Here is a 17,475-nt window from a genome sequence, read left to right as displayed (position 1 = left end):
AAACAACTGCTGTGGTCAAAGCTACAGGAACTGTTTGAGGTTAGTGTAACAGCGAAAGAAGCACAGAGAGATGAAAAACTGACCTTATCTGGTTTAAGTTCAGCTTCTATTTCTGCATTTATTATTATTCATAGAAAACACTTTGTGATCATCTGCATCACATCAGAGTGGATCAGAGTGCAGTGAGGATGGGGCACACTTTGCTCTGTATGACGGGGTTATTCTGTAAGTACATTTTTGTCATTGTTTGAATGGCACCAATTTTGATAATTCATTCAGTCAAGTTTTAAGACATTCATTTGTTAATTTATTTTAATCTCCCAGTGTGTTCAAATTAATTTTCAGAGGCAAAAACACATTTAATTAGTTCTAGCAGTTTATGGGTGCAGGTGGAGAAGAGTTTGGTTATACTGTTTAGATTATTTATGGATATTTATTATCTTTCATTCATATATCTGTGCACTTGGAGGTTTGTAAATATTTATTAAAATTATACATATGTGTAATAAAACGTACTGTCTGTCTGTTATTGCTCAGTTTAGTCTGCATATTACAGGCCTTTTCATAAAAATCTGACAAACATGGTCAGACCTTGTTAAGTTTTAATTTCAGTGTAAAAGGAAGGAAGCTGAGAGAAGAAGTTAAAAAAAGTCTCTTTGTTTCCATCACAGCTCTTTGGTATCTGCTGTGCTGCTGCTTCACTCTCTCTCTTTGCAGAAAGTTGTAGAAGTTTTCAGACGTGTCACTGCTGGATGTGAGGATGGGAGCCACTTTGCTCTGTGAGCTGGGCCTATTCTGTGAGTACATCACTGACTCCTATTGTTTGATTCATACTGATCCATAAACATGTTTTAGTAAGAAGAACAGAGCATCAGTCATTTGTACCATTGCAGGTCATGTGATCAGAGGACTCATGTTTGTTCCCAACATGGTTGTTTGTAGACTGGATTAGATTTTAGTGCACTGACTCAGATCAGAGTGAAGCTGGTTTAGTTTATCTAAGAAAAGTTTTTTTCTCCATCAGTGATAATTTGATGCATTTTGTATTGTAATATAAAATGTAACCAATCGTACTAGACACTGATAAGACTCTAAGCAATTTAAGGAGCTTGGTAAGAAAGCGACTGGAGTTTAAACCTTAATGGCATTTGTCCCTTAAGAAGATCATAAACTGACTATTTATTCTATTTATATGCCTCACACAATGAGGAACTGTGGAATGCCAGGACTGCCAAAATGAATTAATTAAATACACTGTTAAATAATTAATTAAATGTGTCAGTAATTAATAACAATTTTAATTAATTAACAAATTAAATACATATTTATGACATATTTCATTTGTTAATTATCAACACATTTAATTAAGCATGTATTTATTTCACATTTTAATTAATTATTGACATGTTTAATTAATTATTTCATGATGTATTTATTTCATTTTGGCAGTCCTGGCCCTAGGGGTCAGGACTGCCAAAATGAATTAAATGAATAAATTAACTACACGATTAAATAATTTTCAGCGCCCAGTCTCACCGCAAAGTGTGTGATAAAGTTAACATTGTTAAAGTTAACATCAGATCTTTGTGCTTTTTGTTCAGTAATCATCGTGACCTGTGTATAAACGCATAAACTTCATTAACCCTTGTGTGGTGTTCGTATTTTTGTTACTCAGCCAGTGTTCATGGGTCTGGTGGACCCGCTAGAGTTTTGGCTTTCCAAATTAACACTATCAAACAATTTTATGTTAAATTACTCAACAGATGTTTACTTCATCCCAATTACAAGACATATGAACAGCAAACATGGTTAATTTTTTCCCTTTACCTTTGTTAGATCACATTTATGAATTAATGTGCTTCTCGTTTTTCTTTTATATAAAATGTTATAAATAAATCAGTTATAATCAAGTGGAGTGAGTGGAAAGACACAACACATTTACACGTGAAAAAATAATTAATTGTTTAATTTTTCTTTTGAAAAAAACTGAACACGGGTCTCACAGACCCGAACACCATACAAGGGTTAAAAGAGATAACGTTGGTGTTTCAGTCATGTAGTAACCATTAGCTTTAACTGTACAAAGCTTGTTAGACACTATGAAACACGTACAGACCTTATGCTTTTCGACAAATATTTTTATTGTGAATATTGGTCATGAGGGTAAACTGAAAGCTCACTTTGCTGCCTTGCAGCCCTGTACACCTCAGAGCGAGGTCAGCATATCCAGGATATCTTCAGCGCTCTAGCACACATCCTGCTCACCTGTCAGCTGTTTAACACCTGCTGCTTATTCAGGAAACGCCCACGTTACCTGGTGATATTCACTGTTTAACGTGGGCAGTTAAAGTTCAACGTAATGTCGTAACAATATTGTGCACAAGTAAATTAGTTTTTTTTTTTTTAGTTCAGAGCTGCTGGTGCTTGTGTTTCCCTCACAGTGAATGACCTGGGTTAGAGATGACAAACACAATTTAAACCGGGAGTATTGGACACCTAGAAAACTACAGAGCACTTTATCAGCGGCTGATATCTGGTCACTGGCACACAGCTTTAAAACAAATGAACACTGGACTTAATTTACTCAGGTTCTCTCTGTTGGGTCATGTTTACTTCACTGTTTTATTTAACACTGAGCAAATCGGTTTGGCTCAGATTAAAGTTACGTTTCATAACTGCATAGTTTTACTGAAGTTTAATGTCACACTGGAGCACGTTATGTTAACCCAGGGTTAACAGTGTCGGTAGTATGAAACGAATAAAATGGTCATATGAATCTAATTCACGGGTCATACTGATATTCTAGGGCCATCCCTGTAGACTGTTTGATGGACTGCTTGTCTTCCTGTTTGTAACCGCCGCCTGTTTTTTAATAAAGATTTGGATTTCTGACTTCAAAAAAAAAAAAAAAAAAAAGATATTCTAGGGCCAGGACTGCCAAAATGAAATAAATAAATACACCATGAAATAATTAATTAAATGTGTCAATTAGGGGTGTCAAATTATCGCGTTAATTGCGATTAATTAATTACAATGCTATTTAGCGCGTTATGTTTTTTAATCTCGTTAATCTAATTTTTAATCTCTTGACGTCATTGATTTTGTATGAGAGTTGCTATGTTATAAAATCCGTTTTTATGTGCTGGGCTCCTTGTGCTTGACTTGTTGGGGGTGGAGTCACGTCGTGAGGTCAAGGTGAGAAGTGGTGATTAGCTTACAGTGTGGATATGGAGGCGCATCTGAGAGTTGTTGGCCCAATGAACGGGAAATTTGTATTTCATAAACGCCCCGACGGCACCATTGACAAAGGTAAAGTGGTCTGCCTAGAGTGTAAGAAGGAGTTTGCTTACCACCGAAGCAGCTCAAGTTTGGCCTATCACCTCAACGCAAAGCACCCAGCCGCGAGTGCAGCAACAGCTAGCAGTGAAGACGTTAGCAATATAGCAAGCCAGAGCAAAGCTTTTCGCCAAACAAAACTAGAGAATACCCCTCGTATGAGCAAGTCTGCGACCGACAGGCTGACTAATGTTATTGCCAAGTGGATAGCGATGAACTGTAGGCCGATAAATATAGTAGAGGACGAAGGATTGACAGAGGTGTTGCAAATTGCGTCCAATGACCCGTCATACAAGCCGCCGTGCAGGACTACAGTAACGACCAAAATCAGCAAAATGTACGACGGCGAAAAGAAAAACAAACTTGAGATTTTGGCGGAGGATTCTCCCAACTGTGTTGCTATAACCGGAGATCACTGGACCTCAGCTGGCAACCACAGCTATTTTGGGGTGACTGGACACTTTATTGATAGTGAGTGGAACCTCAACTCATTTGCACTGACCGTCATGAGAACAGAAACCAGGCACTTTGCTGATAAATGCGCCGAACAGTTCCTCAAGGTAGCAAATGACTGGGGTATTGAAAACAAGATATCCACCATTGGCACAGACAGCGCAGCAAACATGCTGGCTGCTATGAGAGCACTTCCATATGAGCACATCGCCTGCAATGCTCACATTCTCCAGAGGACCATCACGGTATGTCTCGATAGCAGTGGTTTTGTCGGTGTACTGGCAAAGTGCCGCAAGATTGTTGGTCATTTTAAACAAAGCCCTGCGAGTACCACAGAACTTAACCAACAACAAGTAGCACTCGGAAAGAAGAGCGATCAACTTATACAGGATGTACCCACCAGGTGGAACTCGACTCTCGCAATGGTCTCACGCCTCCTATGTAACCGAGAGGCTGTCCAGGCTACGTTGCACCAACAGAACCACAGGTTGGTCTTGCCAACCGAAGCTGAGTGGGCGAAACTGCAGAGGCTGGAGCTCCTGCTTGAACCATGCAAGTAAGTTCAAATAAACACCTTCCCATTTTAATTATATAAACTACTGTTACATGTGTAAAATCAAAATTAATGAACATAACAAGGAACTTTTAAGGACAATTAAATTGGAAATCAGTTACACTTTGATTTAAATGAATCCAGCTAGGTTTATTTAGCAAACCTCTCCACCTCTGCAGGTATGTGACAGAGCTGCTGGGTGGTGAGGCCTACGTCTCTTGCTCTGTAGTGCTGCCTGCTTTTCGCCATCTGTACCGTGTCATGGACATTACTGATGATGATCCTGCCTACGTGGTGAAGTTCAAGAATGCCTTCCAGAAGGATCTGGCAGCACGACGAGCTAATGGCAACGAGATATGGTTCGAGGTGGCCACAGCATTGGATCCACGGTTTAAGGATTTGAAATGTCTTCCAAGAGAAAAGAGGGAACAGGTAGGACAATAAGGTTAAGCTGGACTAATGAGTCCAATTCATTATCAAATCAAACTTTTATTTATTATATGGAACACAAAGTTCTTTACAAGATTAAATAAAATTAAAAAAAAGCACTTAGTTTTAATCACAATCATTCATTCATTCATTCATTCATTCATTCATTCATTCATTCATTCATTCATTCAGGTGTGGACCATTCTGGAGAATATGCTCCAGGCAGCAGAGCCCAGAAGAGCAGATAGTCTCCAGCCCTCCACAGAGGATGATGGACCAGCTCAGAAGAAGAGGAGGAGCGAACTCCTTCTGGGGTCTGACTCTGACTCAGAAGATGGAATTGAGTCTGGAGAGCTGCAGCGCTACAGAGCAGAACCCAGCATCAGTATTGATGACTGTCCCCTGCAGTGGTGGTATGCTCACTCAGGAGTCTATGAAAAGCTGTCAGTCCTAGCACAAAAGTACCTGGCCTCCCCAGCTACCTCTGTACCCTGTGAGAGACTCTTTAGCCTTGCAGGCCACATAGTGCAAAAGAAAAGGGCAGCCTTGCTTCCAGAAAATGTTACCAGGCTGGTGTGTCTTAGCGACTGGCTGAGGAAGAAGAAATGAGACACATGTGGTCAGCATAGCTGCTGTGTCATTTGTAGCCTACTAGAATAGATTGCTTGATGTTCAGCACTTTTTTTTTGTGATGGAAGAATACTTTGATGTGCTAACTTGCAGCACTGCAATGTCAGTTTTATTTTTCATTATCTGAAGCAGAGGAATTTCAGTGCTGTATTGCTCAGAAAAGAGCAACTCTGATGTGCTAACTTGCAGCACTTAATTTATTTGATTTTATTTGTATTTATTTTTCCACTTATTTTACAAAAGAATACAACAGTATGTAAATGGTTGCATCTGTTTAACGTTTGTTAAACAATAAATGACTTTATAAAGTCACTTTCTTTGTTATATCAGTCTTTTGGTCTGCCACAATAAGTTGAGGGCTTTCCTCAGCTATTTTTAGGTGAGATTAAAAAAGAGATTAATTAGATCAATTAATTAAAAATCATAATTAATTAATCTCTATTTTTTTTTAATCTCTTGACAGCACTAGTGTCAATAATTAATTAAAATGTGAAATAAATAAATAAATAATTAAATGTGTCAAAAAACTATTAAATGTGTCAATAATTAATTAATTAAATACATATTTATAAATTCTAATTTTAATTAATTAATGACACATTAAATTAATTATTTAACGGTGTATTTAATTCATTCATTTTGGCAGTCCTGGCACTCCACGGTTATAAAAGGAGGATGATGTGCCAAGCGAAACAGGCACTTTGTGAGGTGCTGAGGCTGCCAGCCCCCCCCCCCCCCCCCCCCCTCCCCACACGCACACCCCAGTTACCTCTAGAGACTCTGATTATGACCCTTCACTTGATATGTGACTAGGGTGTTAGCGCTGACACAGGCACTGGCCGCTTCCCTACATGTGAGGTCAAATACACGACCGCTGCCGGTTTTCTGTTGTGTGTGTTTTGTGTTTGCCTCTGTTAATAAAGCCCAAACCTTTGACACTGACTGGGGCTGTCTCTGATGTTACCTCCTTACATCCCTAGGCGATAACAGCCACATTTGAGTGTCTTTAGTTTGATAATGTCTGAAGTTTCTGTCTTTATTGTAGTGCTATGTACGCTGCTCTGCACTGGACACGCTCAAGGTGACTGAGAGGTTTTCACTTTTATTTAATTTATTTGTTAAATATTCATCTTAAAATACCAGATAAATCTTAATTACAGTTCACATGTGTTTTATATTTTTTATTATTTAGTATATGAACAGTGTATTAACGTACTGTCACAGATTGTGTCGTGCATAAATGTTTTTCAGGTTGTTAACTTTGTGGTTGTGTTGGATTTTAGATGCTGTGCTAACTATTGAACCCAGCTTGTCCAGTTTTTTCATTGGAGAGTTTGTTACCTTCAAATGTGACATGAATGAAGGAAAAGACACTGACTGGGAATACAAAACCAACAAGGATGGTCGAGAATTAATCCGCTACAGCACCATCAAAGAGTACACATTAGAAATTAAATATTCAAGTCACGGTGGAGAATATCAGTGCTCTGGTCGCATGAAGGGATCATATTATGCAAAGATCAGTAACACTGTCTCTATAACTGTATTAGGTAAGTCCTCAATGACCAATAATGTGATGATTCATTTTGAAAATCATTTGAATCATAAAATTCTGACATTTAATGAATATTGTCACTGAAACTTGTTTTTTTCTGATACATTGAAACTAGAAACTTTAACAAGAACTACTGTATTTTACTGGTTACTTTGCTCATAGTATACACAGTATTACAAAACTCACAGACTGTCATTTATTATTACTAAACGTGTGTATTTTAATGTATAACAAGAATAACTGTGGATTAAATTAATTTTAAATAAGGAGAAGAAGAAGCATCAAAAGCTTCATAAAATTTAGGGTGATGATGTTTCTGTTGTCTAAACCTGAAACCAGGCAGATCCCTCTGAACCCATCATTGTATTTCCTTCAACAGTGAACTGTATTAGTTTACATCCAGTGTGACTTCTTCAGGCCTGAGATTGGACAAACATTTATACTGTATTTATTTAGAGATCTACAACCTGAATTACTGCAGCTCTGTCACCATGTTGAGACAGAAAAATGGCAAACATTTGAAATATCTTAAACTGCTAGGAAAGAAAAAAACAATATAATGAAAACATGTCTGTGAAGGTTCTCAGTCATCCAGGTCATCGTAGTCAAAGGAGCTTGGAAAGAAAAGCGTCTGGACTTTTTTAGGTTGCTTGAAGACATTTCACCTCTCATCCGAGAAGCTTCTTCAGTTCTAGGGTAAAATGTTGGAGAGTCCCAGATTTAAACCCCGTGGGAGTTTCCCCCCAAATGGCTTCTTTCACTCCTCTTTCAAACCATGACAGATGGTTTGTGAGCAACCATCTTTGAACAGAGGCGGTGGTTTACGACACCAACTGTGTGCGATCTATAATCCAGTTTTGAGATCCCTTCCCAGACACCTTAACGCCCACTCACATCCTGGGCCATCTGACCTCAGGAAATCACATGATAGGGTGGGGCCAGGTTTCACAATGAGCTCACCCAAAACCTTGGCTGAATGTGACCCACACCCGCTTTCACACCTTGGCTCATGTGATTAGGTAGAGGATCATCAGGGGTTCTTTGTCCCTCTTTGGGGGGAAACTCCCCCGGGGTTAAAATCTGGGACTCTCCACCATTTGACCTTAGAACTGAAGAAGCTTCTCGGATGAGAGGTGAAACGTCTTCAAGCAACTCAAAGAAGTCCAGACGCTTTTCTTTGCAAGCTCCTTAGAATATAATGAAAACATTTGGAGATTTTGTTTTGTTGGAATTTGAGTCACATGAAAAAAAATGTTTTAAAATTTAGGATTTTTTAAATCTTTATAATGAATCAGGTGAACATTGTCCTCCCTTCTTTTTCATAACAGCAGATAAACCCAGGGCCACACTGACAGCAGCAACAACAATCATACCAGTAGGGGGCAGTGTGACACTGAACTGCTTTGTGCAGAGCTCTGATGGATGGAAATATGAGTGGTTCAGACGAACCCAAACAACCTTTGAAGTTCCAATAAGAGATCAACAAAACAGAGATATCAGAGTATCTGAAGGAGGAATCTACCGCTGCAGAGGAACAAGAGGAAACCCAGTTTACTACAGTGATAGAAGTGATGATGCCACTGTTACGATAACCTGTGAGTTCAGTCATTTAGTTTGAAATATACATTCACTCGTGATTATCAAACATACAATGTTAAGTTTTCTGTGTTGATTTCATGTTTCTGTTTGTATCTCAACTGTTAATATGTGTAAACAGTTTCCAATAAAGTTGTTGTAAAACAACAACCCAACTGGCCTCAGATATTCAGAGGTGAGACGATCACTCTGACATGTGAGGTGCAGGAAGGAGGTGAAACCACACAGTGGACACACAATAATGATGTGACATTCAGAGTTTCGGAGTCCAGCCGTGGAACCTTTCACCTGGTATAGTGACGGCAATACTACCCCGATGCTACATCACCTGAGGACAATAATTACAGAAATAAACAGAAATACAAATACTACTACTACTATTACTAATAATAATAATGATAATTTCCAACAAATAGCAGCAAATCTACAATTTTTATAAGAAAGAATAAGTCACTCTGGTCTGTCATGTCATAAAGCACTGCCATTTGTTAAAATAAAACAGACACATGACCTGGTTTAATACAAAGCCAATCAGATTTGGAGCTTTAGTGAAAATATTCAGGGTTGGAGCCACACCAGCTTGAGGGCAAAGCAGCAGATGGAGGAGAATCGAGGGAAGGAAGTCAAAAGAAAAACATCAAAATAATATTACTGTTGATATGACTACTATCCTCACCGCCACCATTCACCTACAGTAGGAGGCTAGCATACTGAGGTTGCCTTTGATGGTACAAAACATTTCATGAACATTGTTGTGTTTGTTGGGGAGAAAACTTACAAATCTACAGTACAGCACTTCAGAGTCACTGCTAGCAATCAAAGATTTATGTAAATTTGACAAGCTGAATGCATTCTGTACAGGAGACATTGCACGAGATTGACTGACAATGGTCTACAGGCAATCAGGACGCAGAACACAATGCGCTGAAAATAAAAAATAAAAATAAAAAAGCATGAAAGCTGCACAAAAAATATCTGCGAAACAGAGGGGCGCGAAAGTTGACCCGCGTTATAGCGAGGGACCACTGTACCGTACACAATAGAATAGAATAAAATAAAATACTATAAACAATAGAATACAAATGCTATATACAACTGAGTAAAATACAATGTTGTCAGAGAAAGAGAATTGTACTTAGTGTTATTGCACATGTGTGGATGTGTGTGTTTGGTCAGCTGCAAAGTCTTTGTTGTGGAGTGTGACAGCAGCAGGAAGGAAACACCTACATCTGTCCCACATTGTGGGTGCCACAGCCTGCCACTGAAGGAGCTGCTCAGTGCTGTCAGAGTCTCCTGCATGTGGTGGTTATTAATGTTGGGAAGGTTACTTTTAAAATGTATTCCACTACAGATTACAGAATACATGCCCCAAAAATGTATTTCGTAACATATTCCGTTACGTTACTCAATGACAGTAACGTATTCTGAATACTTTGGATTACTTAATATATATTCATGCTGTTTACAACTACATGAATGTGATTTATTACTATTACTGAAGGTCTGCGGCTCCAAACCATAGTAAAGGGACCTCTGGCTAATATGTCAGGTTCTGTGTCAGGCTCGTAGCCAAAAAATAGCTTTACTTTGTTGTCTGGGTCAAGTTTGCTAGCGAGAGACAGAGAGAGGCGTTGAAAGGCTGCTCCAACAGAACTTATTGTTTCTGAGGAAAACACGAACACAGTGTACAGTCGAGTCTTAATAGCTTACTTACAACCGGGCTCATCAGGCACTCTTTTTGTCTGCAGTGATTATTATTATATTTACATGCTTCCAGCTCCTGTTTCTGCTCGATGACAACTCGTACTTTTCCACTATCCTTTTTCTCCCTCCTCCCCCTCACAGACACATAACGGGTATGGCAGTCCACTCTCCTTGCTGTACGGACTACACTGCCCATGAGGCTACATTCTTTAGGGCTATGCCTGTAACACTCTGCCTATTAGCTTAGCACAACAAAAAAAGGTGCTCTCTCACCCAGGAACACACGGTTGCAGAGAGATAGTGATGTGTCGTCGCAAACGAAATGGCTCTTAGAGCCGACTCTTTGAAGTGAACGACACGAGTCGGCTCCTTATCGCGAGCCGTGGTTTTTTTTTCTTTCTCTCACCCTCTCTCTCGCACTTTTTTTCCGCTTCACTCCGCACGCGAGCCTTGTGCTTTGCTGGGAAGTAGGGGGAGGGGCAGTAGTTACACTCCCAGTAGCACAGGAACAGAGCGGGAGGGAAAGAGAGCCAGGGACAATAACATCAAATTAGAAAGGCATAGCAATCATCCACAACTATTTTCAGTTGCAGATGATAAAGAAATCAGAATGTTTATTCATGCAGGCCTATATGACAGAGAATATGCATCTTCTTTTTGTTTTCATATTTTTATTTATATTTAATTGTGTTGTGGTTTGCAGTGTTTTGGAAAGGAAAAAGCGAAAATTTTAATAGTTAAAAGTTGAAACGTAAATAGTTGGTTTTTGTATTATATGATTTATTTATTACATTTTATGTGGAGTGAATAAATAAAAGTATACTTACGGTGGCCGTTAGAGACAGAGCACGTACAAACCCCGAAGCATGTAAAAATTCCAAAACACGTAAAAACTCAGAAGCACGTACAAAACACAACAGTAGTGCTCCACGATGCTAAGGGCAGTGTTGAGCTTTTGTTACCTAATGGCCACACAAGCCAAGAAGTACCAACGACCAGATTTGGTGTGTAAAAGTAAAAGGTAAATGAACATTTTTTTTAAATAATTTGAATATATATGAGTGCTTGTGTATAAATATACAAACAATACACTTATGCTTTCAATTGTGTAATTTAAGTGATCTAGGTAGCTCTGTTTTGGAAGTTCAGTTAACGCCGAAAGAGTCGGCTCTTTTTAGTGAGCCGAAAGAACCAGTTCTCTAAAAAGAGTCGGAAATCCCATCACTACAGCGAGAGCGCATCACCCTGTAACCAAGGCAACCATAACCTTGCCGCTTGGAACAACACAACATAGCAGTCAAACAAAACCCAAACAGTCCTGACCCGTGACAATATGAAACAGGAAAAGACCGCCATGTAATCCATTTATTTCAACAAAGTAACTGTATTCTAAATACCACCTTTTTAAACGGTAACTGTAACAGAATATAGTTACTTATATTTTGTATTTTAAATACCTAACGGTGGTACATGTATTCCGTTACTCCCCAACACTGGTGGTTATTAATGCATCCTTAATTATGTAATGTCTGAACACGAGAGGCACAGTCACAAACCTAAGGGCTAAGGAATAACAAAGGGAACTAGAAATAGAAAAGGCAAAACCATGAAAAACCACTAAATAAAAGAATCTTAAAGAATCAAAAACCTAAACACAGAGTCAACAGACCATGACAAATTACTTTTTAAATACATCAAAGAAAATAAAAAAGTTTCACAGTGTCAATCTAAATTAGTTTACAGTTTATTGTTTATGTTCACCATTTCCATCTAGTTGTTTAAATTGTTTAGATTGAGTCATTTATTTGTTTTTTCTTTGTCTAATCTGAACTGCAGATAAACCAAAGGCCAAACTGAGAGCTGATAACACAGCTGTTCCAGTAGGGGGCAGTGTGACCCTGACCTGCTCTGTGAACCCATCATCATCATCTGGATGGAAATACTACTGGTACAGAGATGGAAATTACTCTGAAGCCCTGACCACACAAGATGCAGTTTTCCACTCAAATGGACAAATCAGTGTCTCACAGGAAGGACTCTACAGGTGCAGAGGAGGAAGAGAAAACCCAGTTTACTACACAGAGTACAGCCAAGAAGTTCAGATTAACAAAACCTGTGAGTTTGTTAGGACATTTTAAGAGACTCGGCTCGTGTTGATGTGTTCACTGTGGAGGGTCAAGTCATTTAAACACAGCAGGGGTTGACTCAGAATCTAGTCAAGGAAAACAGATGAACTGGATCTTTTATAAAGTTATGTTATGAAATATTAAACATAAAAAAGTTGATTAATAATTAATTTTTGTTTGTTGTCACAGTAACTGTGTCAGGAGCTGACAGCTCTTCGTCTCCTGTGTGGTTGATTGTTGGACTGGTTTGTGGAGTCTCTCTCATTATTTTTCTCCTGCTCTTGTTGTATCGCTGCAGACAGTCCAAGTGTAAGAGCCTCTTCTTTTCATGCTGTATTAGAGAGTTTATTTACTACATACACTTTAATTATTCACACATATACATGTATTCTGATCGAACAATTCACATCACAAAGATGTGTAATAACATTTGTTTCTTTCACAGGTTCCTGCTTCACCAGGTTGGTAAAATACTTTTTATTATTATTTTAAACAAACATCAGTTACTTTTGAGTTTATTGTGTTTATTTCCTGTTTCAGGTCGATCCAGTCTGAGAGTCACAGTCCGGGCTCCTCCACAAATCATGGATTCAACCAGAATGAAACTCATGTGTACGACTCTGTTCATCCTGGTCAGCACTTAAACCGATCTTATACACATCGAGGGCCGTTCAGAGTTTAGTGTAAGTTTGTCTGCTTCATATACAGAATGATATTGTTATTGTACAGTATGGTATTGTCCATCTATATGTCCCCAAAATAAATAGTTTCTCTCTATGTTTTTACTCTCTCTCAGTAATTCTGCTGCCATGCAGGCTGGTTTATTCTTCACATTATTAAATGTCTTCAGCTCATAATATCTTTACATGTTGGAAATCACTTTGTCTCTTTGTGCTTGTCTTACAGGTCAGTGAGGAGAGCTGTAGCAGCAAAGCCAAGAAGAAGCTTTTTATGAAGCCACTCTTGCTCCTCTGCTGCCCAAATATCAGACATGCTCAGCTTTATGTACAGTTACAATATTAAATCATAATATCATATACTTACTTATAGCAAAAAGTAAATGGAGGTATATTCATATTTGAGTTTTGTACGTTATAGTCAGGTATTTCTTATATTCATTCTTAAAACTTTTGTTAAAGACTTTTTCAAGAGCAGTGAGAAGAAAGTTTGAAACGCGATCTTTAGTATCTGATAGGACGACTCACATTAGGACGTAATGGTATGGGCAACAACAAATATCTTTATTGGTCTAAATTGATACAAATGATATGATCGGTACTGTATGAATTTAAATGCAATAAATATGTTTCATGTATTTTTTTTCTGTTTTTTTTTTCCTAATTTCTAATTTTCTACGTGTATAGTTAGAAGGTAGAGAGTAAAGTCTTTTTACATTTGAATGTTTTATGTTGATTTTGGTTCAGTGTGTAAGATTATTTCCACACTAACAACACAACAAGAGGTTAACAGCAGCTTCCACTACAGGAGACTGTAATGTTAAATTTAGTCTATAACATTTTCTGTTTTCCAAATAGTAATTCAAAATGACCCCATGAACCACAGTAATAGGTTTGTACTTCATGTAATACTTTATTTAAAAATCATTACATCATCATTTATAACATCAGACATTACTTAAGCATATTACATACATATTTTTAATAAAGAATAATGTAGTTACCCGGGTTTATAAATTACACACTAAAGTGTAGTAATGGAGGAGAAAAGCTTTATGAGAGATTAAGTCAATATTTGCTTATACATCACTAATGCTCACTAGTATTTAAAGTGTTACTGAAGTCACAGATGTAGCCAAATCTGGGAAGCTTTTTTATTTACTGCTGAGCTGCACATGCGCAGTCTGCTGCAGGCTGTCTGTTGAATTCACAACGGCACCAGAGCGCCCTCTACTGACTCAATAAGACCTCAGCATTGCCAATATATTTAACCTGCCACACAGAGCAGAGCTGCCAGCATTTTCTTCCTCAGAAGAACAGGGGGGTGGCTGTAGCTCAGGAGGAAGAGCAGGTCATCTACTGATCAGTTCGATCCTTGGCTCCTCCAGTGTGCATGCCAAGTATCCTTGGGCAAGATACTAACCTCTAAGTTGCTCTCTGGTGCATCTATGCATTCTATGAATGAGTGTGATGTTAGTTAGTAAGATCTCACAAAAGTTAATCTTAGGTCATCTTAATTTTCTTTTTCTCTTTTTGTCCCTTGCGGGGCTCTGTAATTTGCAGCTTTCATCAACCACTGCTAATCAAGTGGGTGGAAGAGGTTTGAAGAAAAAAAACTTTAACTTTATTTACCGTAAATAAAGTTAAGTGTCAGTGTGGATATACAGATATAGTTCCTTGTCCCATATTTCCCATGTCAGACTCAGAACTAGTGACAATGATCATGTACCTTAATTATTAAAAAGTATTGGTACTAATATAAGTATCAGCGATACAGGCCCTGTATTTACTTGGTATCAGATTGATACCAAATCTTGTATTATTGAACACGACTAATAAATAGTAATGTTAAATTCATTATACTGTTATTATTTCAGCACCATGGACAGCACACATGGTTTTCACTGCATGAGCTGTGCTCTCTAACACGCGACTGTTTGTAGGGGTGGACAAATTTAGCACACATATCAACAACAACCCCAATCACAGGACCCAGTGCAATACTTCAGTCAGCGGGGCATGATTGTGGATGCCGTGTAGGTGCATCCGCCTTCCCTGCACGGCACTGCAAGCCACGCCCCGCCACAACCTCCATAGTCCTGAGAAGGCCACATGTGAGATGAGCAGAGCTACATGGCTGCAGCACTGTCCTTCAGTACAGCAAAGCGATATGGTCGGAGCAGCAGGAGAATCTCACTCACTGGGTTAACTGCCAGTCAGCCACAGAGAGGACCCACTAGCCACATGAACCCACAAGACTGTGGGCAAGACGCCAGAGGTGTTCTGACTTTCATCCATGTTTCTCACACAGCATGCTGGTGCTCTTGGCCAGGCACGTGCAGAGGGGGGGGTGGTAGAGGGGCTTGAGCACCCGCCCCGTTCCTGATGGGTGCCCAAAGTGCCCTTTTGTTGAGGCAGCTTTTTAAAAAAAATATAGATATATATTTTTTTTATGTGTGTGTGCGTGCGGAGTCCTGTCTGTGCCCCTCAACAATAATATTTAACTATTGATCACAGTTTTGCTAAATAAAAGGATCTGGCTTGCATCAGTCACATGATCACATTTAATCACTGATCGCCCTTGACGGCAGAACGCGCTGGTTACGAGCCGGGAACGAGCTCACAAAGAGCACGCGCATTTTTTCCGGTCCGGAGCTGTAGGAGAAACACAAGTTAACTCAGAGACACAGACTGATGCGACACAACCAGTAAGTAGGTGTACAGCGCACACTGTAGTGTGTAGCACCCAGGAGTATTAGCTTATTATGTACACGTTGGTAAGATGTCTTGTTGTAACTGACGAACTGAAACAAACGAGCGTGCTGTGTGTGCAACAGCGTGACAAACATTACGTGTCCTTTTATTAACTACACAAGTAGTGCTGGTCATAGCTGCTGGCTACCTGTGTAAGGCTGTCATGGGTCTGTAGCTCTGTCACCGTTTTAGGGAACATATTTAGTTTTAAAGTATTTAGAAACATATTTAGTTTTAAAGTAAGTTTCCGGGCTTTTCCTGCCTTTCTGGGGGGATTATATTTCACTAAAAAACGATCTAATATGCATGTCCACATAATTATGCATTATTATAATTATAATATATTAAAAATACACGCTGTATTTTAAAGAACATACATTAAGAAGCAGATTATATTAGATTTATATTTTAAATAAGACAAAATTTGGATTTTACAGCAGTAAAAATAAGCTTTGCCCTGCACAGAGTGGATAGTGAAACAAATGGAACACATGCCTCCGCTGCTTAAATAATGATAATATTAATGACATTATTTCATATTTATTACTTCCCCCTCCTCATTGCTTTATTATTGTAGCTCTAGTAATAAATAATAATGTAAGGATTCTGGATCATCACCATGATGCCCATAGTATATACAGTATTCTGAAGAAGGTCTAAAATGTCACTGTGTGTGCATGCATGTGTGTGTTTTATTTAGATGGATTTAAAAAAAAATATTACTCTTGATATAACATTGTCCAGACATGGCTGGTAAGGACATGAGGAGGAAACAGCAGGAGCTGTGTGAGGCTACTAAAGGCAGGGCTATAACATTTTTCTGTCATCATTTTATTATAGATTAAGTGCAAGAGTTGTTAGGTGTGGATAATTAGATTATAGTTTATTGCAATAGCAAGTTGTGCCTTGTTCTCACATAGCAAGTGGAGAGTGATATATGAAATGATGGGATGGAAGGAAGAAGAGAAGCAAAGAGTGATTCACAGGCAGAGCCTAAATTATTTCTCACAGTTTTTTGTGTCCTCATGGTTTCAAGCGCTGTCACCAATCTTTGCATTTAGTTATTATCTCATGACACTTGTTTAATCAGCTACCATCTCTCCTGTGGAGTTTTTAATGTCTACAGTCTCAGATCAACACAGCCCTGCCCTCCAGCACTATCCACAGCAACCCCTCAACAGCAACATTGTACCCATCAGGTAAAGCATCGGCTACGTTTGCTTTGCCTTGTTGCCCATATTAGATTTTTGATGAATGTGTGTTGTTGTTATTCAGCCTGGTTCAATGTGCCCCTTTTTAACTTTGAGCACCCGCCCCTTTAAACCTCTCTGCACAGCCCTGCTCTTGGCTTCTTGGTCTTATGGGATGCAGATGCTCTCTACCACACTGACAGGTGTTATCTACACTAGTGTATTCAGCTTTGCTGTAATGTTTTGATTCTGAGTCTCACCATGGTGCACTTTGCTGGTGTTTCAGGGGTTTTGATATTATGAAGATTAAAGGCACAACTTCACAAATCTTCATACACACACACACACACACACACACACACACACACACACACACACACACACACACACACACACACACACACACACACACACACACAAAGAAGAAAGAGGGGAGTGATGATGTTTCAGAATAATAGTAATTGACAAATGG

At 38.8% G+C, this 17,475-nt stretch overlaps 1 protein-coding gene and 1 long non-coding RNA gene across 2 annotated transcripts; both read left to right on the top strand.

The window, feature by feature from the left end:
- The first annotated feature begins 2,996 nt into the window (after window positions 1-2,996).
- Window positions 2,997-5,713, top strand: LOC113017640 (zinc finger BED domain-containing protein 1-like). The gene is made up of 3 exons (XM_026160782.1): window positions 2,997-4,345; window positions 4,522-4,774; window positions 4,964-5,713. Exons 1-3 carry the CDS (start codon window positions 3,228-3,230, stop codon window positions 5,378-5,380), a joined length of 1,788 nt encoding a protein of 595 aa, XP_026016567.1. The 5' UTR covers window positions 2,997-3,227; the 3' UTR covers window positions 5,381-5,713.
- Window positions 5,714-12,143: 6,430 nt separating this feature from the next.
- Window positions 12,144-13,162, top strand: LOC113017651 (uncharacterized). The gene is made up of 4 exons (XR_003271533.1): window positions 12,144-12,371; window positions 12,572-12,691; window positions 12,828-12,843; window positions 12,923-13,162. It is a non-coding gene; the product is annotated as an uncharacterized LOC113017651 (long non-coding RNA).
- The last annotated feature ends 4,313 nt before the right edge of the window (window positions 13,163-17,475 follow it).

The sequence above is a fragment of the Astatotilapia calliptera genome, unplaced genomic scaffold (genome assembly GCF_900246225.1).
Source record: "Astatotilapia calliptera unplaced genomic scaffold, fAstCal1.2 U_scaffold_17, whole genome shotgun sequence".
Lineage (NCBI taxonomy): Eukaryota > Metazoa > Chordata > Actinopteri > Cichliformes > Cichlidae > Astatotilapia > Astatotilapia calliptera.
Note: the sequence above shows the minus strand (reverse complement) of the source record. Positions and strands in the feature narration are given on the sequence as shown.

Excerpts from the sequence above, each read along its gene's own strand:
- LOC113017640 (XM_026160782.1), top strand. The coding sequence starts at position 3,228 with ATGGAGGCGCATCTGAGAGTTGTTGGCCCAATGAACGGGAAATTTGTA. Across the intron at positions 4,346-4,521 it reads CTCCTGCTTGAACCATGCAA|GTATGTGACAGAGCTGCTGG; the intron begins GTAAGTTCAAAT and ends CCACCTCTGCAG. Across the intron at positions 4,775-4,963 it reads CAAGAGAAAAGAGGGAACAG|GTGTGGACCATTCTGGAGAA; the intron begins GTAGGACAATAA and ends TCATTCATTCAG.